Here is an 11,329-nt window from a genome sequence, read left to right as displayed (position 1 = left end):
GTTGGTGAACCTATGCCCTAGATTCCTTAATATATTGATTCATATTCGTTAATTATCGTTCATAGTCTTAGTATACAAATCACCAACCAACTCTTGTTCCCAATAGTCTAGTTTAATTAATTGATAGTAGAAAGAACGCCTGTTTCCCTGTGGATTCGATCCTGACTTCCCTTGCTACCTAGCTAGTGGACTTAGGTTATTTTTGATTAGGTGATACGACTTTAGCCTGTCAGAGAGCCATTGGAAAAGGATGTCTCCAGAAATCATGTTGTGGGCTGGTAGTTATGAAGAAGCTGGTAAGATATTCGCAAGTGGGAATAGTGATGCAGACCAAATTGCAACCGCTCACAAGATATTCCGCAATAATTCTGAAAACAAAAATAACTTCACATTGATGCATGCTTGGAAGATGCTTATTCATGATAACCCAAAGTGGAGGGTGATGATGAGATGGGCTATGTCAAAGACAGATAGACAAGCATACGATGCCAATCTACGAATTTCTACTAAAGAGAGTGGAGGAAGTGGAAAGAGAACTAGACTTGATGATGATGGTGACACCGTCTTGCCAAGTGGTGAGAGCTTCGTATCTGGAGGTATATCTCGACCTGATGGTGTAAAGAAAGCTAAGGCCGGAAGAAAAGGCAAAGGGGCAGAATCATCAGAGGCAGTTTCATCTTTTGGAAGTCATTTGCAAGCTAACACTGAAGTGAGGAATAATGAGCACCAACTAAATTTAAAGAGATTCGAGCGAGCAGGCGAGCAGCAGAAAAGACTATAATGAAGAGGCGACAACTTATTGAGATAGAGGAACAGAGAATCCAGTTGGATAAGCAAAAAATAAAACATGATTTCTTGCAAACATTGGTGTCTAAGGCTTGTCTAACTCCTGATGAGGAAAAAGTTAAGGCAAGCTAGATTGATGTTGTAGTTTTATGGTGGTGATAATTAGAAAAGTGTTTAATGTTTAGTTTATTTCATGTGTTTAAATTTTATGTCACAATCTAGTTTTAATAAGTTTTCAATAAGCTTGTATTAATTCGTGTTGTGCCTTTAAACTTGTATTGGTTCGTGTTATGTCTTTAACTTTGTATTGTTTTGTGTTATGTAATATATTATTTTTTATTGCCAAATAGTATTTTACACATTGTTGTTATTCTATTGTAAGAAAATACAATATAATCTTATCAAGAAATCCATAAAATCTTATCAACCAATAAAAAATCTAAGAAAATCTAAAGGACATCCAATAACATCTTATCAAGAAATTGATCTTATCAAATAAACAGAAATCTTAGAAATTATAAGAAAAAAAAGAAACTTATCATGAAATCAATATAATCTTATCTTATCTACAAATCGAAAATCTAAGAAAATCCAAAAAAATCTATTTCACATATTCCATATAATCCTAACAACAAATTAAGAATCTTGGGAAATCTTAGAAGATATAAGAAAAATCCGATAAAATCCAGTAAAATCTTATCACGTAATCATATAACCTTATCCACATTACTCTTTAAATACACACACATTATCAAACTCATTTCTCACACGCACTTCTCATTATCACATTCCATTTTATCTCAAAAAAAAAATGTTATTCGAATACAGTTCAAGCTCAGAATCTGCTGAGGAAAATCCATACGGAGAAGTTGATCGAATAGTTGACAATTTTGTCACTCATCATTTACCAAACACATTCTTTCCATGAGGTCCCAGACTTCGAAATGTGAATGCTGTCATTCCGATTCTAGCAGATAGAAACCGCGAAGAAGGGCATAACCGCTTGTTTAATGATTACTTTGCGGAAAATCCAGTATATTCAGACAAGCAGTTTCGTCGAAGGTTCCGAATGAGAAGACCTTTGTTTTGCCGTATCATGAACAAAGTGGTTGAAACTGATGTTTTCTTACAACAAAGAAGAAATGCTGCCGGAAAATTAGGGTTATCGATCAGGATTGCAAAAATGCATTGCAACTATCATAATGTTAGCGTATGGTTTGGCTCCGGATGCAATTGATGAATATCTGCGAATGGGTGAAACAACTTCAAAAAAATCATTATTACATTTGACTCAAGAGGTAATCAAACATTTTGGAGAGGATTACCTAAGAAGTCCTACAGATGAAGACTTAAGGAGGATCCTTTATCAAAATGAAATGCGCGGATTTCCAGGCATGATCGGTAGTATTGTTTGTATGCACTGGGAATGGAAGAACTGCCCTACCACATGGAGAGGTCAATACCAAGGACGCAACGGGAAAACGATCCTAATTCTTGAAGCTGTTGTAGATCAAGATCTATGGATTTGGCATTCAATTTTCGGTATTCCTGGTTCATGTAATGACCTTAATGTTCTGCACCGTTCTCCTGTTTTTGATGATGTTTTGCAAGGTAAGGCACCTCCTATAACTTTTCAGGTGAATGTGCATGAATACAACATGGGGTACTACCTCACAGATGGTATTTATCCAAATTGGGATACGTTCATTCAAGGATTTTCTCGTCCCCAACTTGAAACGGAAAAGTTGTTTGCTGATAGACAAGCGCATGTTCGTAAGGATGTTGTACGTGCGTTCGGAGTTTTGCAAGCAAGATTCGCCATTGTACGACAACCATATCTTGCTTACGATGAAGATATATTATGCGACATAATGAAGGCTTGTATCATCTCACACAACATGATAGTTGAAGATGAACGAGATACGTATGTTCGAGCTGATGTGTTACGAAGGTACTATGAAGAAGACATTTCGAGCTTAACCGCAGCAGTGAATAACGGTGAACCTTTTGAGTTCCAGACTGGACAACCCTTCTCCATTAGCGCATACTTGGGGATCAAGATCAGCTTTGTGTAGCAGTCAAACTCATCACTCTTTGAAAGAGGATTTAATTGAGCACAACTGACAAAAATATGGAGGCAATAATCATTAAGCTCATGCCTCGAAGAAGAATTGTCATCTTAGTGGTTGCGTTTGATTTATCGTATTTTAATTACTTTTTTTTATCATGTGTTTAACGTACTTTATTTTGGCTCTATGATGCTTTAGTCCATAACATAGTGTGTTTAGTTGTTGTAATGTTCTAGTTATCCGAAACTTGTCTTATTTTAGTCCATCTATTATGTATTCTATTCAATTATGTCCCTTTATGTTATTTAAATTTATAAAATTTATTCAATTAAATATATAATATTAAAAATATATAAACATCGAAATATATATAAAAATAAAGTAAATAAAAAATTTAACGTAAATTAAATAACTTATGTTAACTAATTGTTAGAATTCATTTAACTTATTAATATAATTGAATCAAAGCGCCTCAGTTTGTGAATCCTATGATTCTATTCTATGAACCAAAAATGGCGTTCGTATGAATAAATGGCGAGACCGGAGTCAATGGCTGACAGGTAACTGTTCTCCAACTCCGGCGTTCAAACTCTCCCCTAAAACACTTGACCATCAAATTCGATGAAACGACCGCACATCTACCACACCTTTAAAAACCAAAAATGGCGGATCCCTATTTTCATAATCTCCATTTTCTCTCTTTTACTAATCTTCTCCCTCGCTCTCCTCCGACTCAAATCACCAACGACCACTTCCTACCCGTCGCACCATTACACTTCAAAGCTGTCCACTGAATCATGGCTTCCAGAAATCCCCAGATTCGCGTACTTGATATCGGGGACCAAAGGCGAGGGTCCGCAACTGAAGCGATTGCTTCAAGCAGTATACCATCCCAGAAATTATTACTTAATACATTTTGATCTTGATGCTTCCGACGAAGAGCGGCTTGATTTCGCCAAGTACGCCAAATCGGAACCGGCGGTGCGTCAATTTAGGAATGTTATGGTGGTTGGGAAGGCAGATTTGATCACTTCTAAGGGTCCAACTGCTTTTGCTTCAACTCTTCACGCTGTTGCCATTTTATTGAAGCAGGCCAAAGACTGGGATTGGTTTATTAATCTTAATGCTTGGGATTATCCTCTCATTTCACAAGATGGTTTGTTTTCTGTTTTACTTGTTTGTTTTTGTTTATAATTTAGGATTGCATTTTTGGTTGATCATGGAATTGCGTTTAGTATTTCAAGGTTGAATGATATGTACTGCTTGCGAAAAACTGTGTTGGAGCCTTAATTGGACTTGATCAGTTAATGTATCCTCTCTTTGCTGTTTGCATATTTTGGCCTCGAATTATCATTACTTGTTGAGTTTTCATGGAGGTTGACAATTTGGTAGCTTTAGTAAGTGTTATTTGTTGGTAGAAATGGAAATGGGAAGTTGTGATTCGTATCTTAGGAAGGGGGAAATGCAAAAATGTGAATTTCACTGTCTAGAAAGCATGGAAGTGTCAACAATTACTAGCTAAGAAATGCTAAATATACTCATGGATGTTTGAAAATGTTAATCAGTTTAAGATAGGTATTTCATAAGAAGTTACCTCCATCGCACTATATGTTAGTTTCATATCCATAACTTGCTTTATGTAAAATTATAGTTTGTATCTATGTATGTGATTTTACGGCTTGAAGTCTGATCGATTGAAAGTATTGGTAGCTATAGATATATAGAGGTCTATTAGAAGGAACACCTTGAAGAAGAAGGTTATTGATCTAAAGACTAAAGAGTAAGTTCCCTAAAGTGCTTGGAAGTGTAAGAGGACTTTTGCCTTTATGGGGTTTTTGCAACAGAGAATAGGATAGAGGATAGGTTTGTGGATATGGTTGAACCTGGAGTTGCTTGTTAACTGGGAATCTTGGATATATTTTGTGTTTGTCAGGGAAGCAACGACATACTCTAGGTTGCCAGGCTGTCGTTGAATGCGAATGCAGTGATAATGTGATATAGAGAGGGCGAAAGTGGCTGAACATCTATATTTATTTATTTATTTTGCCAATTTTCAAAATGCTGCTAGCCTTTCGTCTTAAATGGCGCCGTTTGCTTCTTTTTCTGTCCTTGTTTTAAGCTGATTTTCAGTGCTGGCTTTGTACTCAGATCTTCTGCACATCTTCTCTTACTTGCCGAGAGACTTGAACTTTCTTGAGCACACTAGTGATATTGGTTGGAAAGAGTGAGTATATTGTTAAAACTTCAACTTCAATTTTTATTAATTTGAAATCAACGGAAGTCACCCATTAAAATTGTAAATATATAAAGTGAAGCTCTCCGTGTGCAGACATCAAAGAGCACGGCCTATCGTAATCGATCCTGGCTTGTATCATGTGAAAAAATCTGGTGTGTTTTGGGCCAAAGAAAAGAGGTCTATGCCTGCTTCGTTCAAGTTATTCACAGGTAAGGCTTTGCACCCTTTTTTTTTCTTTTGTTGTCTTTATTTTTTAAATTTTGTCTTATATTTCAGCATTTCTGCCCTTTCCTATCCGCGTCCATTAGCATTGTGTCATGAAACTATAAAAAGATGTGCTAGGCCTCTGAGTGTGTGCATTTCTGGTGCCTGTGTGCTTATGTGTGTGCAATTGTGCCTTTCTTTTTTTGTTTATTTCCTCAAAAGCATTTACAACAAACTTATATGTGTAAGGACAAACCTTCTAGGAATGACTCTCCTAAAGACAAATGCTTTAAGAATACAACGAGGCCTAAACTAGGCCAAAACTACAAAGAATACGACTCTAAAGCTCCGTTTGTTTTGACGGAAGATACTTTCCTTGAAAAATATTTTTCCTTTTTCCTTAGCCTGTTTTGTTGAAGGGTGGAAAACCATTTTTCCTAGGATGGAAAACAACTTCCCCATGGAGGAAACATTTTCCTTTTGAAAAGAAAGAATTCTACATTTTCCTTTCTACTCCCTTACATTTCTTTTTCTCCCCTCCCACCAACCTCTCCTTTTCATTTCTTTTTCTCCACGACTTTTCTTGTAATGAAACAAACATAGGAAAACTATTACAATTTTGTTTTCCCTTGAAAATTGTTTTCCTTGGAAAATCATTTTCGGCTGAGGCGTTGGAAATGTTTTCCGTTGAAATAAACGAAGCTTAACTTTATGAAGTATTAAACATAATCTGTCCTGAATTTTCAGACTATCTCCTAGAATGCTGCCGATTATACTACTTTATACAATGATTTTGCTCTCCTTTACTGTATTATCAACTTGAATAACCATGTTATTCCATAATGCATCGTTTCTGGTCTTCAACATGAAATAAATCACTCCTGCAATAACTGCATAGCTGAATTTCTTCTTGAACTGTAACCTTGTAAGATCTCCTGACCCACTTCACCAGCCTGAAAATATTGTTGCTGTTATTCTAAATTCCCAGCCACTTTTTTATCTGCTGCAAACAAGCTCTGCTCTACACCTAATCACAGAACAGATGCTTATGATTTTCACCATCTGTTCCATAGACCAGGCAGCTTGCACCATCACAAACTCCAACTTTTTCTAGACTAACGCCGACCTGAAGCCTTTCCCTCATTAAGAGCCAAAGATATACCTATGTTTAGGAATGGAGTGCCTATTCCACACTGCTTCACTCCAAAATACAGACTGTTCAGGCTCACACATAGCCTGGTAAACCTTTTTTTATGGAGTATCTAGGTCATGATAGGAACTGATCAGGCCTTAGTTTACACACTGCAAATGTGTTACCAAGCCCATGCAGTTTTGGAAGGTGCATAAGTCATTAAGTCCCCCAATTTTGAGACTTAATGTATTTGGTGTGCACCCATTTAACCCAAAGACTGTCCTGCTTATGCTCTATGGCCCAGATTTGCATTCCAAAGAAGAATCTGCATGTTTGCATGTGTATGCATGCGCATCGACCTTAGACCTTAAGATTTGAGCCACAGTCAGTTATGAGTTCTGATATATTGAGAGTTAGACATATTGTTTTTTCAATACGTAGGTAGATTTGACGCTTCATTGGAATCGTAAAGCCTGTTTCTATTTTTGGTGGTTTTAATAAATTTCAATGATCACCGGATTCATAGTTTCATCCGTCCATAGTTTTTAAATAGTAATGTTATTTGTGTTCATCACTGTTTCATTCTCTTTTACTTTTTTCCCTTCTCCTTTAGTCGGTCTTCTAAAAACCACGTCTATGTCTGTCTTGATTGGTGATGACTAACAGCCTGGATTTTACTACCTTGTTTACTTAATGACAAGAGTCAACAAGACTAATAGAATCCGGATAAGACTAATCCTTTCCGTTGCTATGACACCTTCTCATAGAAATTAGGGAATACCGAGAGAACCGAAGTTAAAGAAGAATCACTAGTTATATCATTACCAAAGTTGGCTTTTGATATGGCTAATCTTTACCCGAAAAACATTGGCGTACATGTGAACTAGGTGCTCTACCTAATTGATATACAGCCCTTGTGTAGTTGTGTTTATGCTGAGTTCATATCGACCAACTATTCTCACACACGGAAGATTAAGAAGAAGAATTAAGCAGATTACCAAAGAAATGCAATTCATTTTGGAAACAGAGCAGGACATCAATGTATTTAACAATAATCTAAAATTCCAAGTAATAACCTTCCAATACAAGCTAACCAACGTTCGAGAGATTGGTGCTCTTCCTTGTGACAGTTTCTCTCTCACCTTTTGCAATACCCCACAGTATGCTGCTAAACCCCCTTTGTTCCCTCACGAATTGTCCGAATTGCTCTCTACTCCAACACTCTACTAGATTTTCTTTCTTGTAACCAACTCTGGAGAATATTTCTCTACTGACACTTACTTTTCTTCTAGCATAGGATTTGTTCTTTGCTCATTCATGCCAAAATACGTATAAGAAACGAGGTTATAACTTAACCGTAATTATAACATGACCGTCATCAATTCATCACCACTTTACATGCAGTAGTTAGTGGAACAACTACCTAGAAAAGGTAGGTGGACAAAAATGTGGCGGTGTATAGATTTAGAAAACTTACAAATTACAACCAAGAACAAATAAATTTAGTTTTTGGAAACTTAATCTTATCATCCTTAACTAAAAAGAAAGATTTAATGTCATTCTACTTCTGAGTTCATTGCGTGTTATAAGAAGAATCAATTACTTTTTAGAGTTATCTAAAGCTCCAATAATTCACAATCTGGATTCATCATCCAAAATATTTAACTTTGGAACTTGTATTGTTGCTCTTAAACTTATGTTACTCGTTGGAATAGATTCAAAGAGAACGAGGTGGAAGAAGGCAAGCCTACATCTAAATCGACCCTACCACACGAACTTCTGAGCATTTCACAAGGATTCGAAGTATACTTCAATTCTTCTAAACTCCAGAGTGCAAAATCTTAATACATTTCAGGGCTTACTTAACACTTCTCCTGATCATTCATGGTTTACCTTTGCCATCCTCACGAACCTATATTTCTTTACTTTCTTGTTCTAAAACTCTGTCATGGAAACAGTTTATTAGTTATATAAACATAAACTAAAAACGAATGTATTTTCGTGAAAATTCTTTGTCAAAAAACTTTTTGGACCTTTTGGTTTCGTGTCCGATTTTTCACTAGTTATATACATACATAAAATCAATTCCAAAGCTGAAAACTTGTCTCACCAAGTTCTTTGGGAGCATTCTAATAAATAACAATTGTCTATATGACATTTGTTACATGTATAAAGCTCACATCTAAAACCATGCATGGTTATAGATAGCAAATAGCTATGATAATGCATAAAGAGTTAACGAGGGTTCTGCTGAATATTTCTTTTGAGTTGATGAATTTCTTAGTCTGAGAAAAAGAAGTTTGACCTGTACCAAGAAACAATTTTCTTGATGAACTTGATCACGTTAGGAGCTGGTTCCGTAGATTTCTAAGCTTCATGAACATGGTTCCTGGTTATTTTAGGTCATAGGTAACTACTCTAACTAAAGTTCTTTTCATTTCAGGCTCTTGGGTGCCTCTATTATAAACGCTATAAAGATTGATTAATACAAATAATCTCCATTGGATGAACTAATTTGCTAATATTAATCAAACTAGACATTCAAGGGCTTCCTGTGGTAATCCTATGTTGTAGTTGGTGTATCAATATTGGCTAATGAAAGATCCATTACACGCATAAGTTTAATAAGTTCAGATGTTTGCACTACAAATACTCAATATACCCTTACATGTTAACACTTGTTATTGGTGTCTCACTTTGTATTTTTGCCTTTCTCTCTCCTCCCTTTTCCCATTACCTAATTTCTTGTAAAAAACTTATGTGGTGCAATTATATTGGAACAGAAGAAGTACTAGTTTTTAACTAGATCCATATTTTAAGTATTGTTAATTATCTTTATATTTATTTATTACTACCTAGGATCATTGGCTTAGATTTGCTCATTTCCCCATACATAAAACATCCTATAATGTTGTTAAACTTTTCCAATGCCCTCTACAAATAGACGAACATACTATCAGTGGTTGTACTTGTACATGCTTTCTGAAATTTCATGCACGCATAAAATTAGTGATTCCGTGGTATATACCATGTCTCATTTGAGTTCCAATTTTTCTTTTTTTGAAGGAAATTTATTCCCTTGTTGTTACTGCCATACAATATACTCCCTCCGTCCTTATTTAATCGTCTCACCAAATTTTTAACGGAGTTTATGCAATAAATTGTTGTATTGCTTATCTATTACGAAGTATGTTAAAATAAGTGATGGGAGATAGTGGAAGAATCTTTTAATCGAATGAGAGAGGATGTGGGGCAATGAGTTTTGGTAGAGGGAAAAGAGAGGTAATAAAATCTTAATGGGTGGGTCTATACCATAGAAGTGATGTGACAATTAATTGGGACGGAGAAATAGAAAGTCTGACGATTAAGTTGGGATTGAGAAAAGTATTAATTTACTTGCATATTTTTTTTATCAAAAAGTTGCACATTCTCTTTTGTTTTGAACCAAAAGATCTGTTTGTTGTTTTTTCAAGCTTATTGTGGCATGTAAGCCTTGTTCCGCCTTGAGCTTGTTGAAATCTGCCTTGCTGCCATGTTTTGTATGCAATGACCTTGGCCTGTAATATTCTGATGCTTTGGTCTTTCATTGGCAGGGTCTGAATGGATGGTGCTAACTAAGTCATTTGTTGATTTTTGTATATGGGGATGGGATAATCTTCCTCGGACATTACTCATGTACTACACTAATTTTTTATCCTCATCTGAGGGCTACTTTCACACTGTGGTATGCAACCATAAAAACTACCAGAATACGACTGTGAACCATGACATGCGGTATATGAAATGGGACAACCCTCCAAATCAGCAACCTGTCAACTTGACCCAGAAGCATTTCAGTGATATGGTACAGAGTGGTGCTCCTTTTGCTCGTAGATTTTCTATGAACGACCCCGTTCTTGACCAGATTGATCGGGAACTTTTAAGGAGAACGGATGGTCACTTTGCGCCTGGGGGTTGGTGCTTGGGAAACTCTGTTGTTGAAAAGGATCCATGTGTACATTTTGGGAATCCAGATGCGATAAAACCAAGTGTAAATACTAAAAGGCTTGAGAAACTTGTACTTCAGCTTCTTGATCCTGAAAATTTTAGATCTAAACAATGCAGGTAACTGTAAAAATATCTTACCCTTACTAACAGCAAAAAACAAATGTCCAAATATCTGCAGATTAGTTAAAACTACTTGTGTAGGACAAACAGTACCTTGTTTCTTGGTTGCTGTTGTGTGTAGTGTGAAATTTCAATCAAGATATACTCTCATATTTTCTGTTTAAGATTTGCTCGGGTTTTCTCTATTTGCCAATTACAATCTCAAACTTCTAATTTTGTCAATTACAACCTTAAATTCATACATCCACTTTAAATTATAACCCGAAGTCATTTTTCGGCAAAAATCACCGGAAGATGATGTCATAATGTTATTAAAAAAATATTACATAATATCTAAAAACAAATTAGTAATTTTTTTAGTAACATTATGACATCACTTTCCGGTGATTTTTGCTGGAAAATGATTCCGGGTTGTAATTTAAAATAAATGTATAAGTTTAAGATTGTAATTGACAAAATTAGAAGTTTGAGTTGTAATTATCAAACATGAAACTTTATTAAGTTGTGAAGTATTTGCCAAACTTTCCAAATTTTTTTGTACACGAGTAACCGATTTGGTTCAGTGTTAATAGTTAAATTAATTTGTACATTTTCTTAATAGTTAATTGTAACCGGCTGGTGTGTTGTTGTTGATAAATAGATGCATTGCTACGCCCTGCTGTGTTGATGCAATGTAGAATAGAAGAACACATAAGGTTAGATGTGGTAGTAGGACAATGTACACCAACAAGAAACTTTGAAAAATAACTTATCGATTACGAAAATGATAAAGGTTGCAACATGCGACCTTTAAGC

The 11,329-nt window shown here is 35.7% G+C and overlaps 3 protein-coding genes across 3 annotated transcripts; all 3 read left to right on the top strand.

Annotated features, from left to right (window-relative positions):
• The first annotated feature begins 250 nt into the window (after nt 1–250).
• On the top strand, nt 251–781 carry LOC110801964 (uncharacterized). Its single transcript, XM_022007372.2, has one exon. It carries the CDS (start codon nt 251–253, stop codon nt 779–781), a length of 531 nt encoding a protein of 176 aa, XP_021863064.2.
• Nucleotides 782–1,988: 1,207 nt separating this feature from the next.
• On the top strand, nt 1,989–2,861 carry LOC110801963 (uncharacterized). Its single transcript, XM_022007371.1, has one exon. The coding sequence runs from the start codon at nt 1,989–1,991 to the stop codon at nt 2,859–2,861; it is 873 nt and encodes a 290-aa protein (XP_021863063.1).
• A 462-nt stretch (nt 2,862–3,323) lies between these two features.
• On the top strand, nt 3,324–10,698 carry LOC110801955 (beta-glucuronosyltransferase GlcAT14C). Its single transcript, XM_022007364.2, has 4 exons — nt 3,324–4,011; nt 5,004–5,079; nt 5,185–5,300; nt 10,021–10,698. Exons 1-4 carry the CDS (start codon nt 3,477–3,479, stop codon nt 10,533–10,535), a joined length of 1,242 nt encoding a protein of 413 aa, XP_021863056.1. The 5' UTR covers nt 3,324–3,476; the 3' UTR covers nt 10,536–10,698.
• The last annotated feature ends 631 nt before the right edge of the window (nt 10,699–11,329 follow it).

This window comes from Spinacia oleracea, chromosome 1 (genome assembly GCF_020520425.1).
Source record: "Spinacia oleracea cultivar Varoflay chromosome 1, BTI_SOV_V1, whole genome shotgun sequence".
In the NCBI taxonomy this organism is placed as follows: Eukaryota; Viridiplantae; Streptophyta; class Magnoliopsida; order Caryophyllales; family Amaranthaceae; genus Spinacia; species Spinacia oleracea.
Note: the sequence above shows the minus strand (reverse complement) of the source record. Positions and strands in the feature narration are given on the sequence as shown.

Excerpts from the sequence above, each read along its gene's own strand:
- LOC110801955 (XM_022007364.2), top strand. The coding sequence starts at position 3,477 with ATGAAACGACCGCACATCTACCACACCTTTAAAAACCAAAAATGGCGG. Across the intron at positions 4,012-5,003 it reads TCCTCTCATTTCACAAGATG|ATCTTCTGCACATCTTCTCT; the intron begins GTTTGTTTTCTG and ends CTTTGTACTCAG. Across the intron at positions 5,080-5,184 it reads AGTGATATTGGTTGGAAAGA|ACATCAAAGAGCACGGCCTA; the intron begins GTGAGTATATTG and ends CTCCGTGTGCAG.
- LOC110801964 (XM_022007372.2), top strand. The coding sequence starts at position 251 with ATGTCTCCAGAAATCATGTTGTGGGCTGGTAGTTATGAAGAAGCTGGT.
- LOC110801963 (XM_022007371.1), top strand. The coding sequence starts at position 1,989 with ATGTTAGCGTATGGTTTGGCTCCGGATGCAATTGATGAATATCTGCGA.